The 20027-nt window shown below is 37.8% G+C and overlaps 2 protein-coding genes and 1 long non-coding RNA gene across 3 annotated transcripts in view; 2 read left to right on the top strand and 1 right to left on the bottom strand.

Moving 5' to 3' along the window:
• LOC137090506 (uncharacterized) overlaps nucleotides 1-20027 on the bottom strand; it is a 178209-nt gene that overhangs the window by 121999 nt on the left and 36183 nt on the right. The window lies entirely within an intron of this gene.
• Nucleotides 2870-14682, top strand: bdkrb2 (bradykinin receptor B2). The gene is made up of 2 exons (XM_067454465.1): nucleotides 2870-3953; nucleotides 14577-14682. Exon 1 carries the CDS (start codon nucleotides 2885-2887, stop codon nucleotides 3932-3934), a length of 1050 nt encoding a protein of 349 aa, XP_067310566.1. The 5' UTR covers nucleotides 2870-2884; the 3' UTR covers nucleotides 3935-3953; nucleotides 14577-14682.
• Nucleotides 14604-16782, top strand: bdkrb1 (bradykinin receptor B1). The gene is made up of 2 exons (XM_067454464.1): nucleotides 14604-14781; nucleotides 15490-16782. Exon 2 carries the CDS (start codon nucleotides 15491-15493, stop codon nucleotides 16568-16570), a length of 1080 nt encoding a protein of 359 aa, XP_067310565.1. The 5' UTR covers nucleotides 14604-14781; nucleotide 15490; the 3' UTR covers nucleotides 16571-16782.

The raw sequence follows: 20027 nt of genomic DNA, 5'->3' as shown, positions 1-20027 counted from the left end.
GTCAAAATAAAAGTTTGGGAAAATTTGGTTTAACTTGTGATAGAAATATATTACTATTGTACAGTATAATGTATACTTCATTTACAACTACTAATAATAATAACAACAATACAATAATTATTAACACTTTTCAAAGGAACAAATCACGTTTTTTCTTCCATGTTTTTAATTTGACCAAAAATGTAAGGGTTTATGTAAATTAAATTTGAATAAAAATAAAATGTATGTTTTATGTCTTGATTTGATTAACAGAAAAACTAAAATACGCATCACTATCTCTGGAAAGAGAATAAAAACAGGGTCCTGTTATTGGAAATAAAGTTTACATTTTTGATTAAATCATTAAAATGGAATAAAGAAAAAATTAAATGAAATAAAACGTAATTTGGAAAGAAATAAAATGTAATTTGAGAAAAAAAATAAAGTGTATTTCATAGGGCCCTAAATTCTCAAACAGCTAGTGAGTCACAAGTAGGGCTGAACGATATATCGTTGTCATATCTATATCTAGATATGAACTTTCAAGATATTACTATCGAAAAAGCAACGATATCGACGATATAGATATCCCCTCTCCGCGCTCGCTCTGCATACAACTCTGGCAGTCACAACAAACATCAGTTTTACGAGTGCCCTTGAATGCACCGCTAAAGCCAGTGCACACACTTACCAGGGACGTGGAACTATAATGTGAGAGGGGGCGGCGTTAACATGGTGACGCGTCATTGCTTGTCACGTGACACACCGCAGCAGCAACAGCGCTGAATGAATGATGAGCGCTGTGGCATGAAATATCTGATATTCCGATTGTCAAATACATGCAAGTGGAAGTATATTGTTGTTTAAACACCTTTGTAATGATTGCGTTAGTTGAGCTGTATGCGCGATGGGCGCCGCCGTGTTAAGCCTTGTTCATACTCAAAGCGTCCGCATGAGCACGAGGGTAAGCGCAGCAAAAATGACGTCAATGTGGAGGGGGCGGTCATGCGCGTTGGGTCCGCAAGACCCCTTTTCGCCTGCCGGTGTGCAGCACATTTTTTGTAACTCCGCGCGCAGCTCCCTCGGCAAATCTAGCCGAGCATGACGTCTCATCACACCGGCCCCAAGTTTCCACACAAATAAGGTGCTTATATTTACTAAATGAGCCTACAAAAGCAGAAATAACCCATTTTAAATAAAGATCCATGTTTAATCAAATAAATAAATAAATCACGACACTACAGTTTAGTGAAATAAGGAAATATTTAAGAGACCGTTAATTTAGTGCATATTTTGTTCTCATGTCACAAGTAATAATATCAAGCCTTTTTCTACACGAGTTTTACACGTTTTTTTTGTAGTGTGGTTTTTGGTGAAAAGTACTAAAATAAATATCATCACCTGTGTAGCCTACATTAGCCCACTTCTTCTCGACGCTTTTTCCTGTTATTTTATAGAACAATTACTTCGAGCCGCCTTCTGTCGTTTCAAAGAATAGCACAACAGTCTTCTCCCAAAATACTTAAAAGTAAGTGGCTGGTGAACTGGGAATAGAAAAGAGTAAACATTGAAGTTACTTCCACAATGTGTGTCTGATATGAATAAAACATGTCGAATTATAATGGAAAGGATTATTATCACCTCTTCAGACATCAGTGTGTATTTTACAAACTCTAAATGTATTGTTTTTTTTAGTACTTATGTGAGAAATGCTTGGTTTTCACCGAACACGTAGTGATATCATATTGTATCAATATCGAGATATCTGGCATGAAAATCGAGATATGAAATTTTGTCCATATTGTTCAGCCCTAGTCACAAGTAACAAAATGAGTGTCTTACCGCACTTAAACGCTCAAATATACACAAAGAAATTAATTTTTTTTTTAAAGAAATTCATTCTCTGCTCTTGATCAATTAGACAGAATAGACTAAAATCGATATCGGCTGGTCACACTCTCACACAAAAAACGGAAATCGTGCATCTCTAAAAAAAAAGATACTTTTAGATGTTTAATTGCTATTTGGAGCAGTAGGATCGCTAGGTGGGGGTTTAATAGACTCCTTTTTGTGAAAACCTCAAATTCTACCAAAATTGACCATTTTCACCTATTTTACCCGTAGCTCGTAATTAGCCATGATCGTCCGACTCATTTTGCTAGCGCGGGTCACATTTTTTGTGGAAGCCATTCCCCCCTTTTTGATGAATAGAACATTCAAAAGAACAAAATTTATTTGACGTAGAATCTGTATGTCTTTACTCTCACCTAGTGAAGTTTTATTAACTAATTTCGGGAGGAGCACATTCAGATAATTAAACCAATTAAACAACGAGCCGTCAGCTAATCAAACCTAATTAACAAGGGGAGCATGTCAGATAACGTAACCTATTTAAACAAGTGGAGCACGTCAGATAATTAAACCTAATTAAACACAAGTGGAGCATGGTGAGATAATCAATCTAATCAACGATAAGAGGTGTACTTTTACAACAGATTTACCTCCTCTCGTTGACCATTTTTATTTTAACATCCCTCCACCACCCCATCTCCTCACTTTAATTTAATAAACTCTCATCAGATGTCAACACAATTTATAAAACATTACAGTCTAGTTATAGAGTATCTTGATCACAGGGGGATACTCTGGGTTCGGGCAAAAAATTCAGAGCCCGGAGCCCTCCCCTGAACAGCACGCCAAATACGCATTATCTTTACTCTATTTAATTTGATGTAAGTGTGAACTCGTGAAAGGTCAATTTAATGCATCCCTGATGAATAAAACGATCATTTATTTTTACTTTTGAATGGTAGTGTATCACAGATTGTGCAATTTAAAGTAAAAACTGATGCTTAACATCTGTTCTCTTCACAGAAACATGCAACACGACATAAAAGCAACAACAATGTCAATCCTTTATACAATGCCTGAGACCGTCTCCAGGAACAACCTCACCAATGACACCCAGTGTCCGCATTGGGAAGTGTGGGACTGGCTGTACATCATGCAGCCTGCTTACATGTTCGTCATCTGCGTGCTGGGAATTCTGGGAAACGTCTTCGTCCTGCTAGTCTTCGGCCTGCATAAGAAAGCATGTACGGTGGCGGAGATCTACCTCGGGAACCTGGCGGCCGCCGACCTCCTGTTGGTTTTGTGTCTGCCGTTCTGGGCGATCAACATCGCCAATGGCTTTGATTGGCGATTTGGGTCGGTTATGTGCCGTTTGGTCAACGCAGGCATCAGAATGAACATGTTTTGCAGTATTTACTTACTAGTGTTGGTCAGCGCCGATCGATACGTCGCACTCGTTCATGCCCTGTCGCGCGGTAGAATGAGACGACCACGATGCGCCAAGCTCAACTGCATCGCCGTTTGGTGCTTCGGATTAATACTCAACATCCCAACACTTCATTTCCGGGATACTAAATTCATCCCAGAGCTGAACGTCACGGCTTGTATTCTGGACTATCCCAGTCCCAATGTCGGCCTTGTTTGCGACATCCTTCTCATTTTGCTCGGCTTCATCATCCCATTTTTGGTGATCACCTACTGCACACTGAAGATCATCCGAGCCCTGAAGGAGCAAGTCCTTGACCGCTTTAATGCGGAAAACACGGAAAGGAAAGCCACCATCCTGGTGCTGGTTGTGCTGATGGCGTTTCTCGTGTGTTGGGTGCCTTTCCACTTCGTGACCCTCATGGATATCCTGATGCGCTTCGGCGTCCTTGGCGGATGCGACTTTGAAAGCGGTCTTGATGTCTCCAATCAGATATTTACATACTTGGCTTTGAGCAACAGCGTGCTGAACCCGATACTTTACGTGATCGTGGGCAAGAACTTCAGGAAGAAAGTCAAAGAGCTGATAAAGCAACTCACAGAGAGGAAAGCTGATTCGGCAAACGGTTCAACGAGATCACAGCTCTCATCAACCTTAAAGACCTTCACAACATATTAAGACCCAACAATGTTCATAGGTAATTATAATTTATAGTGTTTGTTTAATGTCAGTTTTTTATGTATACTGTACAAAAATTATAAGATGTAAATAAACCATTATTGAAGTATGTACTAAGTTCTTCTACTTCAAAATTTCACATGTCTTTGTAATTATTTGTAAATGTAGCAGTTTTTGAGTGAAATTTGTTTAAGTAAATCATACACCTTTTTCCAGGTAATGTGATTACTCATTTTAGAAGGTGTACATTTTTCATTAGTCATTTTTCATTATTCACGTCGTAAATTTTTGTCTGTGTGATACATATTTAAAATTTTAGACAAATAAAGACAGATGATGATCTCTGCAGAGTTGTGGGTTAGTTACAGTCATGGGTGATTAGACTAGTTAGATGTTAGAGTCGTGGGTTAGTTACAGTCATGGGTGATTAGACTAGTTAGATGTTAGAGTCGTGGGTTAGTTACAGTCATGGGTGATTAGACTAGTTAGATGTTAGAGTCGTGGGTTAGTTACAGTCATGGGTGATTAGACTAGTTAGATGTTAGAGTCGTGGGTTAGTTACAGTCATGGGTGATTAGACTAGTTAGATGTTAGAGTAGTGGGTTAGTTACAGTCATGGGTGATTAGACTAGTTAGATGTTAGAGTAGTGGGTTAGTTACAGTTATGGGTGATTAGACTAGTTAGATGTTAGAGTAGTGGGTTAGTTACAGTTATGGGTGATTAGACTAGTTAGATGTTAGAGTAGTGGGTTAGTTACAGTCATGGGTGATTAGACTAGTTAGATGTTAGAGTCGTGGGTTAGTTACAGTCATGGGTGATTAGACTAGTTAGATGTTAGAGTCGTGGGTTAGTTACAGTCATGGGTGATTAGACTAGTTAGTTAGATGTTAGAGACATGGGTTAGTTACAGTCATGGGTGATTAGACTAGTTAGATGTTAGAGTCATGGGTTAGTTACAGTCATGGGTGATTAGACTAGTTAGAGATTAGAGTCGTGGGTTAGTTACAGTCATGGGTGATTAGACTAGTTAGATGTTAGAGTCGTGGGTTAGTTACAGTCATGGGTGATTAGACTAGTTAGATGTTAGAGTAGTGGGTTAGTTACAGTTATGGGTGATTAGACTAGTTAGATGTTAGAGTAGTGGGTTAGTTACAGTTATGGGTGATTAGACTAGTTAGAGGTTAGAGTGGTGGGTTAGTTACAGTTATGGGTGATTAGACTAGTTAGATATTAGAGTAGTGGGTTAGTTACAGTTATGGGTGATTAGACTAGTTAGATGTTAGAGTAGTGGGTTAGTTACAGTCATGGGTGATTAGACTAGTTAGAGGTTAGAGTCGTGGGTTAGTTACAGTCATGGGTGATTAGACTAGTTAGATGTTAGAGTCGTGGGTTAGTTACAGTCATGGGTGATTAGACTAGTTAGATGTTAGAGTAGTGGGTTAGTTACAGTCATGGGTGATTAGACTAGTTAGAGGTTAGAGTCGTGGGTTAGTTACAGTCATGGGTGATTAGACTAGTTAGGGGTTAGAGTCGTGGGTTAGTTACAGTCATGGGTGATTAGACTAGTTAGATGTTAGAGTCGTGGGTTAGTTACAGTCATGGGTGATTAGACTAGTTAGAGGTTAGAGTCGTGGGTTAGTTACAGTCATGGGTGATTAGACTAGTTAGAGGTTAGAGTAGTGGGTTAGTTACAGTCATGGGTGATTAGACTAGTTAGAGGTTAGAGTTGTGGGTTAGTTACAGTCATGGGTGATTAGACTAGTTAGAGGTTAGAGTAGTGGGTTAGTTACAGTCATGGGTGATTAGACTAGTTAGATGTTAGAGTCGTGGGTTAGTTGCAGTCATGGGTGATTAGACAAGTTAGAGGTTAGAGTCTTGGGTTAGTTACAGTCTTGGTATGGTAAACTAGTTAGAGGTTAGAGTCGTGGGTTAGTTACAGTCATGGGTGATTAGACTAGTGTCGTGGGTTAGTTACAGTCATGGGTGATTAGACTAGTGTCGTGGGTTAGTTACAGTTATGGGTGATTAGACTAGTTAGATGTTAGAGTAGTGGGTTAGTTACAGTCATGGGTGATTAGACTAGTTAGAGGTTAGAGTAGTGGGTTAGTTACAGTCATGGGTGATTAGACTAGTTAGATGTTAGAGTCGTGGGTTAGTTACAGTTATGGGTGATTAGACTAGTTAGATGTTAGAGTCGTGGGTTAGTTACAGTCATGGGTGATTAGACTAGTTAGTTAGATGTTAGAGTCGTGGGTTAGTTACAGTTATGGGTGATTAGACTAGTTAGAGGTTAGAGTCGTGGGTTAGTTACAGTCATGGGTGATTAGACTAGTTAGTTAGATTTTAGAGTCGTGGGTTAGTTACAGTTATGGGTGATTAGACTAGTTAGATTTTAGAGTCGTGGGTTAGTTACAGTTATGGGTGATTAGACTAGTTAGAGGTTAGAGTCGTGGGTTAGTTACAGTCATGGGTGATTAGACTAGTTAGAGGTTAGAGTCTTGGGTTAGTTACAGTCATGGGTGATTAGACTAGTTAGAGGTTAGAGTCGTGGGTTAGTAACAGTCTTGTTTAAGTAGACTAGTTAGAGTTGAGAGTCGTAGGTTAGGTACAATCTTGGGTGGGGAAACCTGTGTGGTAATTTGTTACATCTGTTAATTGACTTTTGTATTGTTATTGTATTTGTTTTATTTATTATTGCAATACTGGTAAGATAATGGACAGCTTTGGTTTTAGTAGTGACAGGTCATACACTATAATGGGTGTTTTAAAATCATCTCAAAATATCAATCATGTTTTAATATTCTCAGACTGGATGGAAGTCTGAAGCTAAAAACATTGTGCCCTTCATACACTCTGCGATTATCTGTTAAAGGGGGGGTGAAATGCTGTTTCATGCATACTGAGCTTTTTACACTGTTAAAGACTTGGATTCCCATCCTAAACATAGACAAAGTTTCAAAAACTAATGTTGGACGTTTGATGGAGTATTTCTGTGTCAAAAATACTCCTTCCGGTTTCTCACAAGTTTCTGCGAGTTTTTTTCGAGTATGGGTCTATTTGACGTTAATAAGAGCGGAAGGTCCTTGTATGGGCCGTACGGGCTCTTCTCCCGGTAGGGTCCGCGCGCGCGTGACTAGAGCACGCTGTAAACAGTCTCTCAGCTGCAGATCCAGTCGTCCGTGAACGGCGCCGCGCTCCACTTTATTCCTATGGGTGACGTCGAGCGACTTCAACTCTTCAGCACAGCATTCCGGGAAGGCAGCGCTGCATTTGAACCGATTTGAACGCAGAAATGACGGGAAGCTTGACAACATCGTTTCAGTTGCGTCTCAAAATGGATTTACACGCCACTGCTGTCACAGGACTTTACCAAATCATACCAAAGAAGTGTGTTTCTGACGGAGCGGTCCCAGCGATAAAGCTTCGACGGTGAGTTAACTTAAACTGCTTCAAATGTCTCTGCTATTGGCTACCGTCGCATGAGTAAACATCAGTAAACGACACGATCGCGTGCTTCGTCATTCAAATGCGCTAACGGTTGCTCCATTGTTGTTCTCTGTATAACGTTAGAGTATTCTGACGTGCAAAACCATTTTGCTTGCTACTTCTAAGGTCTAGTCGCATACAATAGTCCATAAACCGAATCATGTCCTCATACTCTGCGAGTAAACACACAGAAATGTGGAGAGGCCATTAAATACAGTCCATACCACAGAGACGGACGTCCTGCTGTTGCCGTTTCTCCTGTTCAATTTATTTCTCCCTCAGATTTGATTGTGGATCATTATCTGTATTAGCTGAGATAGATGGGTTTCTCCACGCTTGAGGACGTCACCGCTTTGTGCGCGCTTGTCATTCTTTAGCTCCGCCCACACGATACGCCTCCAGGCGCTCGGTTTTTTCCGGAAAGACTCGGTACAGCCTATATTTCTTTTATAAATATGATAAAACTAAAGACTTTTCGGAGATATGAAGGATGCAATACTACTCTATAGGTACTCAAGATTGACATGAGATTGACTGAAACTGAGTGTTTCACCCTCCCTTTAATCCATTTAATCACACCGGCAACTATAGTTGTCATTTTCCTTTTGTAAGTATTTTTCAAGATATAATTGATGTTTTATATCTCAATAACACATAAGCAAACAACCAAATAAAGGATTTAGGATTTCAAAGGGGAAAAAAAGGTATTAACTTCCTTCCTGTCACATGAGGCTGCCAACTTCCTACCTCTACTTCCAGGAAGCATAAGACAAACCCTCCCAAAGGAAGGTTATTTTCATGTTACTAATAAGTATTTTTTGTTGACATTTATATATATATATATATATATATATATATATATATATATATATATATATATATATATATATATATATATATATATATATATATATATATATATATATATATATATATATATAATCTACATAATCATGAAGCTCTCTATAATTATCCAAACAAAATAAATCTTACAACATATCTATAGCAGCTTGCTGGTGGGCAAATGACTTGTAAGTAGATATAATGGGGAAATGGGGTATACTGTGTTAAGAGGTTAATAAATCAAGGTTTTTGGTCTTGTTTAGTGCTTTTTGCTTTCATAATATCCCACCTAAAAAACAAAACTTAACCCTTTAAGTGTGGGTTCATCCACATTGTTTGCACTATTCAATGCACATTTGAAATTGTATTTTTGTTTTTTGATTTATTTCTCTGAAAAGCAACACAAAATAGTAAAAAGCAAATTTTTACTATTTAATTATTGTAATGGTAAAAAAATTGCCAAATAAATGGAAAAAAATGTGAAACACCGCGTTCGGTATTCGGCCTTCGGCTAAGCATTTCATTTCAGTGCATCCCTACCTTTAACTGACATCACTACTGTACAGTAGACTTTGATTCGATAGAGGAAAATATCATATTTTAGGATAGTATGTCTTGTAAGGGCTAAATTGAGGACCCTCCACGATCCATCCAGTTTGGAATCGATGCGTTTCATTCTAAGGACCCTAATTCTTGTTATGACAAGTTGCTTACGATTCCCTTATAATGTGGAAATTCAGACAAGTAATGAGTTTACGTTTACATTATTATATGACACCAGTCAGCCATTTAATATTATGGGACTATTTTTATTTATTTTGTTGTTATATACTCTAGATGTAATTTTTTCGTCATTCTATTTATTTATTTTCATATAACTTTTGATGCATAATGCCCTGTTGGGGCAACTGAATGGTTGCACTGTTCTGCACTGTGTTCCAACACTTTAAGACTTTATTTGTTGTGTTGTTTTCATAATAGATTCAGCTTTTTTGAGGTTGCATCAAATGTCCAACTTTTATACATAATAAATATGTTTATGAATAAAGATTGATCTGTTGAAAGCAGTTATTTTTAGTTTTATGCCAAATTATCTCCTCCTATTCAAATTTGACTTTGAAGGGGTGTACACAACATATTTGCCCACCGGCAACTATAGCTGCCACACATTCAAATACGATTCTCAAGAATAAAACTAAAACCTGGGGAAAATATATGCAGAACATGTTCACATAGGACACTATTAACATGACTATACGCATGAAACCATTCAGAAAAAATTGTCCACAAATGGGTCAAATCTGTTTTCTGTAAATCCAATTGCCCAATTGACTGCAAATCAGGACAAAAATCTGAGCAAAAGTCATCTTGTGTATTCCAGGCTTTACAGAGAAGAAAACGCATTCAACAAGATCACAGCTCTCATCAACCTTAAAGACCTTCACAACATATTAAGACCATTATGTATACAATGTTCATAATAGTCAAATGTTTGTTAAATATGTCAGTTCTGATGTATGTGGTGTGATTTATTTTTAAAACGTAGTCCGTTTCTTTAATGCTGCAGGATGCTAAAACACTTTAGTTAAGGGTCCAATTCGTGCTATAATCTTGCTTATTATCATGCATATTTACTAGGATATTGTCTGTTTATGAGCATTTATAAAGCACATATTCTGCATGATCATATTCTACATTCCTTCATCTACTCAACACCTAAACTTAAAGGGTTACTTCAGCGATTAGCATATGGCTTTGTATCAGTAGAAACCCTGGAGTATAATCAAATGATTGTGCTTTCCCCCCTCATATCCCCCTGAGACAAGAGATTTATGCATTTTATTTCTGGAAAAATTCCTCCTATGATGCAAAATGATGATATTTGCATCATAGGAGGAATTGTTGGCCAGAGGCTAAAGACTACAGCCAGCAGAGGTAGCCATTTCCGCATGTTTTGAACCCACGCATGAGGGATGGAGATCACACTCAGAGCTCAGCTCGCAGCTACAGGCACTCATTTAAACGGAGCTATGGTGAGCAATTTAAGTGTTTTAACTTCTCAAATTAATTTCTATGAAAGTTAAGCTTGCAAAGGCATGAACTGAAACGCCCCAGACTGAACTTGCGTTGTGGATGTATGCCGTGAGTGTAGTCGCGATTACCTCAGCTCTCATCACGTGAGCTCATCAGCTCATTTATCTCACTCGTGCAGTTAGTGCTCAGTGCTGTGATACTCGCGCGGTGACTCACTCATTATATTGAACAGACACGCTCAGTTTTTAATTGTAGTGTCTTCTCCAACTCAGTCTCTGTAATCCAGTCCCGGTGGCTTTGGGAGTGGCCTCACAGGGCAGCGAAGCATTCTGGGAATTGTAGTCTTTCATCCCCATGAGACAAAAATACATTCTCTGTCTTTTCTCAGTCTAGAAGGCACCAAATTCAAAAATAATTTCACATTTCTACTACATTAATGACCCAGTTTAAATACAGATTCATCTTCCCAGCACTGAAGTACCCCTTTAACAACTATTATAAGCAGTGATTAGGAGTTTACTGAGGCAAAAGTTAGTTAATAATGAGAATTGGAACCTAAAATGACCAAAATTCCATTAAATATCAGAAAAATGTGGCGAAATGTATAAATGCAGATGCTACTTTTTAAAAGCAGTGTTATCTTTATGTAATACTGTGATACGTTTTGCCTGTGCAGTGCATGTAAAATATCAGACAGACAGACAAGCAATGATGTGTCTGTTTCCAGCGTTTGTTTCCAGGGTCAGAAAATGACTAGTTGGTCAAATTAAAGAATGTGCGACAGACTTTCCAGTAATGACTCTTTCATCCGCTTCTCTTTGTGCATCTATAAATAACACCCTCCTAAACAGTGTTTTCCCAGTGTTACCTCAGTGCCATGTTTTCAAGAAGACTGCGGTCGGTAACACACACCGCAGTGGGACCGCCACGATTGCGGGTGGGAGGGTGTGCTGTAATCTGTCAGCATTCCCTCAAATAAAGCATATATTTTGAGAAATGAGTGGTATAAATTCATCATAGTCTTTTAAAAAAAGCCTCTGCCTTTAAAAATAACATCTCTTGGCTGCATTTCCAGTGCTTGAAAGCATTTGTATGAACCCTGGAATTGATGCCCAGAGGTGTTTTTACCTTTTTGTGGCCATATTTATTATCTAAAAATATAAACATATCAAATACCTTCAGTAAACTTCTCATTCTGAATCAGTTTCCCTCATTAAAATCCACTTCAGCTTCGCATTAAACACTCGCCTCTGACACGGTAAACAAAGTTATCTTAATAAAATGAAGAGACCAGTTGCAAAGCATTTAAGTTTACTCAACTTCAGTAATTGTGCCTGCTAACTTTTATAAATTCAGTCCAGCTTCCTCAGTGAGAGCATCTGAACAGTCATGAAGAGTGTGTTAAATAGTTGAACTACCACTTTAACTTTAAGAAATAAAACAACTGTGTTCATGAGGCTCAGTAAACTCCAATTCACTTATATTCAGATTTCAGTCTTACATTTTTTATCTTGCATGTGTCATAATATGTTAGTATGTTAGTTATTATATACAAAAGGCCTATTCAGGTCTTCTGCAGCATCACTTCATTAATCTTCACACTGTAGGTTTTTGTGAATACTGAGTTAATCTGACAGTTTCAGGTCACTATAGTCTACAGAAGCACTAAACCCCATAACACAGATTACAAAGAAATCATAAAAGGTATATTTTGGCCATGACACTTTAATTGTGTGAGCCATTTTGACACTTTCAGTGGCATTTGTGCCAAATTAATCTCTGATGAATTTACACACACACTCACACAGCAGAAGCAGATCTTGAGCAGGTCTCACACTGACCTCTGCTGGTAGAAGTCTGGCATCACAAGTGGATTTTAAAGGGTAGAGCAGATGAAACCTTTTACCACTCTATCTTTCTATAAAACACAAAATCCACTATCAATCCATCCATCCTATTATCTATCCGTCCATCTATACATCTATCTACTCATCTATGTATGTCTGTCCATCCACCTGCCTTTCTGTCAATCAATCAATCAATCAATCAATCAATCAATCAATCAATCAATCAATCAATCAACCAACCAACCAATCAATCAATCCGTCAATCAATCAACCAACCAATCAATCAAAATATCTATCTATCTATCTATCCATCCATCCATCCATCCATGCATACCTCAATGTAGGGCTGGGCGATAAATCGATTTTATGGATTAATTCGAGTTTTTAGTTTACGACGATTTTTGTGAATGAAAATCGGTTTTCTCTTTAAAATCCGCCAACGCTCCCATGGGCTCCCGTAATGGCTCAGCACTCCCCGCGCGCGTTTGCCACAGAGGTACACAAACAACAAGGATAGCGTCAACATTCAGTTTTTTACAGAACAATTAACAATACCCCGCTGCAAAGTGTGTTTGAAGTCTGAACGGAACCGCGCTAGGCGCTATAGCCTACTCATTTAAAGCTGCGCTGACACGAACGCAGCGCGAGCTCACACACGGGCCAATCTCGTGACAGACACGATACACTGCAGCGCTGGTGATCCAGTGAGAGACCGTTTAAATCAACACACCATCGCTACTGTGATCTAGTGGAAGCGGTCGGCGCACAATTCTGTTATAAACCACAGATATCAGATGAGATCAAACAGAGCTGAGCGAAGGTCAGGGGTTTCAGTCACAAATCACCAACATTCACCATGATTTACTGTAGTAAAACCACATGGATTTAATGTTGTTGTTGTCATTATTTATCTCAGGATTCGTACAACCTTTTGAGATTAAAATTCAAGCACTTTCCAATGGTTTTCAAGAGCTTCACACTTATTTCCAGCACTTCAAAGCTCTAGATATCCGACTGTAATGTTATTTTTAATGTGATGGTTTGTAAAACTAAAAGTTTAAAGGGGGTCTTGTGAAAGAAATAGTGAAATGTTTTTTTTAGTTTATTTTTTTTTAAATGTGTAATCCATTTTGTAGCATTTTTATTTTAAAAAAGATATGAAATGCCCACCACTATAACCAGCAGAAGAGCACTTATTGATTTATTAGCGATTTCCACTCCCTAATGTATGGAGAAAAGTACGAAGTCACAGTCTCAGGAAAAACTAAACTTTTCTTCAAATTGTGACTAAATTACAGTAAAGTAAAGAGCTCCTTTAATAATCACTGAAGCTGTCGATCAGTTCAGTGTGAGACTATTGAAAAACAATGCTAATCTATATTTAATAAGAGCATAACATTTAAATTTTCCCTATACTTTTTTTGCACATTACTGTTGTTAATAAAAGTTAATTTTATCTGCATATCAATTCATAAACCTTTGATATGTATACTGTATAATGCAAAAGATATGGTGCCCATTTATACTGTGGAATAGTCCGGGTTATTCACATGCTGAAAGTTTTGCACCCCAGGTAGGCACTTCTACCAAGCCGCAAATATTTAATTTTACCTAAACAAAATAAAGTTAAAACTTGTTTTGAACAATTTCTTTGTCATCTCCAGATTGATTTTAAGTAGGAGGGGGAAAAAATCATTTTAAATCGTAAATCGAATTTTTGGTTAAAAAAAATCGGGGATTTTTTTGGGGGGCCATATCGCCCAGCCCTACCTCAATGTATCTATTTGTCCGTCCATCCATCCAAAAATTGATCAATCAACCTATCTGTCCATCTGTCTAGACCATCTGTTTGTCCATCTATCTATCTGTCCATCCATCTATTTATCTATCCATCCGTCAATCTATCAATCTGTCCGTCCATCCATCCATCCATCCATCCATCCAAGTAATTATCTATCCGTCTGTCAATCTGTTTATCTGTCCATTCATCTGTCTTTCGGTCTATCTATTTGTCCATCAATCCATCATTTATCTTTCTGTCTATCCATCTATATGTCTATCCAGTCATCCATCCATCTATTTATCTATCCGTCCATTTATCTATCTGTCTATCTGTCCATCCATCCATCTGTCTATCTGTCCATCCATCTCTCAATTAATATATGATCTCATAAAAATTGCATGAATAATAAATCTAGATTATAATAAAGCCAAACTGCTTGACGTCACAACTGGCCAAATCGGTCATTTTAGTATTATATTATTTTATTAGTATTATGTGAAGTATGTAATACTTTCTAAAAAGGAAATCAATCCGCAAATAAATCAAGCACAATATCCAGAGTTTTGGCCCACGGACGGACGTTGTGTTTGCATTGCTCAGAAGTCTTCATCTGTCTCTCTTCAGTGTGTTAATAGTGTGTGTGTTCAGCTAGGGAAGACGAGTCTGGAGTGTAAACAGATTGGGCCTCGGCAGGAGCTCCATGGCTGTGGAGGAATGTGCTTGTATAGACAGAGCTGTTCTTCGTCTCTTACTGGGCATTCGCTCTGTGAGAACAAGAAGACTGGGAGGATAAAGGGAGGAATATCAGTCCAACAGGAAAACACTCGCTAAGAAAGTTACCCCTGGTGTTAAGGTAAGTAAGGGTTGTCTATTATATATGATTTAAAGTGGCTTCAAAAAGTATTTGGATGATTTTGTCACACTTATAATTATGTGAACATCATTGTATTAGATCAGGCTTATCATTATAAACAAAAACAAACTTTTACTAAATGTTTTTCATGTAAGTTATTATTAAACAATAATCAGTTTGCCAAACAAAAAAAGATAATAATTGACACAATCATTAAAAATATTTGTTTTATAAGAATAAATAATAAATAATTGTAAAATTGTAAAAAATAATTGTAAAAAATATAAAATAGATTTTTTCAGCTTTTTGTGCAAAATGTTGCTTTTTTTAAAATAAATTTACCCATATTTAAGTGTTGATAAAAAAGGAATCCATGAAGCTAGAATAAAACATTTTTGTTGTTTCAGCTCTTTCTTTTGATAAATTGCAAGCTCAGATGTTCATACAAAATATTCTATGGGATATTACATTTTTGTGAAAATGATCAAAAACCTTGATCGGCGGTGGCTGGCAACGATAGTTAACGATTTTGCACAGAAAAAAGTTTTAAATGTTGAAATGACTTGAAATGAGCCAAACTGATTAAAGGCAGTAATGGAATGTGTTTTTTACATTGCATAATATTAATAAATGACTAAAGTAAGAGCAGTTGAGAAGATGTCTTGTGCAGTGAGTTCATGATGATCCAGTGGCTCTTTTATCTTCTAGGATGCAGCCAGAACAGCTCGTATCAATGGCGACGCTTCTGCCTTCAAATGCGTCCGTCACTCCAGCATACATGGATTTTTTCAACACAACAGACTGGCAACTAGTCTACTCCATTATCCCACCGTACATCTTCATCGTGTGCTTGACAGGAATTCTGGGGAATTCTTTCGTATTGCTAGTGTTCTTGCTCCAGGGAAGCCGATGGTCCGTCCCAGAAATCTACCTTGGTAATCTGGCTCTGGCTGACCTCATCCTACTAGTCTGTCTGCCTTTTTGGGCCATGAACATCCTGAACTATTTCATGTGGACTTATGGGGAATTCATGTGCAAGGTGGTCAACCTGTCCATCAACGTCAACATGTACACCAGCATCTACATGCTGGTCATGGTGAACGTGGACCGCTACCTTGCGCTCGTTTTGACCATGAAGGCCAGATGGCTGCGGCGGAGGCGCTACGCCAAACTCATTTGTGTGGTTCTTTGGCTGCTTGGTGTGGGAATGGGTTCGCCGACCGCCGTCATGCGAAAACTCAAAGATATTCCGGCTCACCGAGCCGTTGAATGCACGCTGGATTACCCCAGCAGAAGTTGGAGAGTGGCTCATCTTATTCAACTAAACCTGGTGGGCTTCGCTGTGCCGTTCCTGACCATCACGTTCTGCTGTTTCAACATCCTCCGCGCGCTGAAGCGAAGGAGAGACAGCGGTAATTGGGAGGACAGAAACGACAGGAAGGCTACCGTCCTGGTGTGCACCGTCACCCTGTTGTTCTTCTTCTGCTGGGGTCCGTTTCACTTCGTAACTTTCATTGACCTTCTCTGTGATCTAAAAGTGTTGGATGAGGATAAGTGGACTGACTTTCTAGACACTGGACACCAGTTTTCTGTATACATGGCGTTCTCAAACAGCTGCCTGAACCCGGCGCTCTATGTCTGCACGGGAAACTATTTCAGGAGGAAAGTCAGCAGCATCTATAAGAGAAGAAAACGCTCCGCGGATGCGACTGCTCAACAGCAGACGGTTTTAACATCTACCACAACTGCCAATCAAATCAAGCCTGTTATGCTGCATGAGCAAGACTAGCGCGGTTTTACAACACAGATCTTCATCAATGCACATTGTGGCTTCAATGCAATTATGTTTCCCACTATTTTTGAACCAACTAATATTTATATATTGCATTTTAGACATTCCCCTTAGCATGTTATAAACAACTCTGATTTGCTGTTTGTACAAATATTGTGCCGTGCAAAATGAGTTACGGTCATTCTGTATCACGTCAGCTTCAAATTGTAAGCAGCCTCACATTTTCATGCATATAAATATTTGACAAGATTCCACTTGAAAGTATTTACATCAGTACCTTTCAGCAATGATAAATACTTTGCTACAATAAACTATTCGGTAAATATTTTAATTTCATTTTTTCACTTGAGGTTAATGGGCAGAGCTTTTATTATAAACAGGAAGACCAGGTTTAGAGGAAGTGGCTTTAGATAAACTTTAGCACAGATGCGCTTCTTCAAATGATCTTCAGCTGTTGACGCAACTGTGAACAAAAAGCACTGAGCGGTGAACACCTTTATCTTATCGAAACACATCGAGAGACATCATGCGTCTCATGGGTGTATTTGTGGCAATGAGCAACAATGGGTCAACATCATCCATTTTTCTTTTGCGCCAAAAATCATTAGGATAATAAGATCATGTTCCATGAAGATATTTTATAAATTTCCTACTGTAAATATATACAAAAATTGCTATTAGTAGTAATACGCATTGCTAAGGACTTCATTTGGACAACTTTAGAGGCGATAATCTCAATAGTTATACTTTTTTGCACCCTCAGATTCAAGATTTTCAAATAGTTGTATCTCGACCAAATATTGTCCCAAACCAAACATCAATGCAAATCTTATTTATTTCAGAAGATGTATAAATCTCAGTTTCAAAACAATTGACCCTTATGACTGGTTTTGAGGTCCAGGGTCTCATTTAAGGGACACTGAACATCATTAGAAAAGCACAGCATGATTTAAGGGGAGCCTGAATGAAAGGTGTACATGCAGCATTCAACCAGCAGATTTCACATAGCTGTCCTAAGATTGCAAAACCAAATATGGTGAAGAAACACTTTCAAGCATAATATTTACATTAAAGCGGTGATGCTGACAAATGAACATCTTGTTCACGGTCCGGCAGAAGGGCTTCTACTTTTTTACTTTTTGTACAGTCTATGGTTTTTGGTCATCCTGGTGAAGAAGGAGCTAGAAATTGACCAAACATTATTAAGTTCATCTTTACATTTATGCTACGACAGCCTGTTCCCTTTACATACTAGACAAAATGTCACAAGTTGACCACTTTAACCAGTGTCGAATTAGTCTTTTATATCATCTCTGCACCACGCTATTATTTTTTCACACTTTTAGCGATAATGTGGGGTTATGGTTATGTCACATTTCACACTCATGTGCAGGAGGAAAGTGATATTTATTAACAACAAAAAAACAACACCCACGAGGGGGAAACAACTTAAAATACCAACTAGGATCACAGAGAAACAGGAGACCTAGACAAGACCATCCAATCCAATACAACGATCTGACCAAAACTAACTAACACAAGGAGCTTAAGAAGGGGAAAAAATCAAGAGGGAACAGGTGGGGCAAATGAAACCAATAATGAGAAAACAAGGAGAGAGGGATCAAGACAATACACAAGCCCAAAATAACTTAACACCACATATGCGCACAAGACAGGACAGGCATGTGAAAGGTTATTACTGTTTTCCTGTATCTCAAACAGTAGAGCGAAGTAACATCAAGGTCATGGGTTCGATTCCCAGGCCAAAGCAAGAACTGATCAAATGTAAATAACCTGAATGTAATGCATGTAGATTTGGAAAGAAGCGTCTGCCAGAGGCATGAATGTAATGCAAATGGTGCAAACTTGTAAATATGCAAATACTCAACAACTAATGTAAGTAAACACTCTTCTACTACCCCACATCTCACATCTCACAAACCGATGATCTCACCAGCTGGCTGGCACATTTATTGGGAACTGCAACATGTAATACAGGGTTTAAATAACAATAGTCTGATCCTCACTGATATCATAGGTAGCAGATCATACCAGCGATTCAAATGAGAGATGCAAAACTTCTAGAGAAAACATGGCTCACGAGTCTCAATTTCCTCAGTGAAAAATTTACCAGCATTTTACCTAGGATGCTTTTTGTGGAATATTCCTCATATTAAAACACAAACATGTAATTATGTGCAACAAAGCATCTTAGATCACCTGCTATGACATTAAAATATTTCCACTTTAAAGTATAATGAATTAATATAAATAATATTATAATATATAAAATAATATTATATATATATATATATATATATATATATATATATATATATATATATATATAAAATAGTAATATTATTTTATATATTATAATATTAATTATATATATATATATATATATATATATATATATATATATATATATATATATATATATATATATATATATATATATATATATATATATATATATATATATATATATATATACCGGTAAACCAAAACTGAAGACCCCAGCACAACTTTAACATGCTGTACATGCACAGGATCTAATGCAAGAGCCACTTCTTTTCACAGCATTTTCCATGCAACTTTTCCTCACATAAACCACTCTCATTTCACGTATCACATCTGTGAAGATGTTTCAGTTATCTGGTTTTAATCCAGATGTCTAAACTGTCCAAACGTACGGTATGATAACACACAACACGTCTGCAGTTCATCAGCCCCGAGAAAGATGAGCAGAAAGACTTTTCGCCATGAGCTGGTGAGACAGACGAACAGGTTAGAGAACAGTGGTTAAGACTGCATACTGACAATCAGCACTTCTATAATTACTATTATTCTGCTTCAAATAAAAAATGAATCCTAATTGAAGTGCTTATTTGCTGCCCAGATGCTCCCGAAGAGCTGGATGGCGCCTTGCATGGCTGACACCGTCAGTTAATGAATGAGCGAATGAATGAATGAACGAATGAATGAGTGAATGAATGAGCGAATGAATGAGTGAATGAATGAGCGAATGAATGAGTGAATGAATTAATGGGTGGGTGAATGAATGAATGAATGAATGAATGAATGAATGAATGAATGAATGGGTGAGTGAGTGAGTGAGTGAGTGAGTGAGTGAGTGAGTGAGTGAGTGAGTGAGTGAGTGAGTGAGTGAGTGAGTGAGTGAGTGTGTGTGAGAGTGTGTGAGTGAGTGTGTGAGTGAGTGAGTGAGTGAGTGAATTAATGAATGGGTGAATGAATGAATGAATAAGTGAACGAATGAATGGGTGAATGATTGAGTGAGTGAATGAATGAGTGAATGAATTAATTAATTAATAGGTGAATGAATGAGCGAATGAATGAGTGAATGAACGAACGAGCGAATGAATGAATGAATGAATGAATGAATGAATGAATGAATGAATGAATGAATGAATGAATGAATGAATGAATGGGT

The sequence above is a fragment of the Pseudorasbora parva genome, chromosome 10 (assembly GCF_024679245.1).
Source record: "Pseudorasbora parva isolate DD20220531a chromosome 10, ASM2467924v1, whole genome shotgun sequence".
In the NCBI taxonomy this organism is placed as follows: domain Eukaryota; kingdom Metazoa; phylum Chordata; class Actinopteri; order Cypriniformes; family Gobionidae; genus Pseudorasbora; species Pseudorasbora parva.
This window is presented reverse-complemented; position numbering and strand designations above follow the sequence as displayed.

Coding starts and splice junctions, on each gene's coding strand:
- bdkrb2 (XM_067454465.1), top strand. CDS start 2,885: ATGTCAATCCTTTATACAATGCCTGAGACCGTCTCCAGGAACAACCTC.
- bdkrb1 (XM_067454464.1), top strand. CDS start 15,491: ATGCAGCCAGAACAGCTCGTATCAATGGCGACGCTTCTGCCTTCAAAT.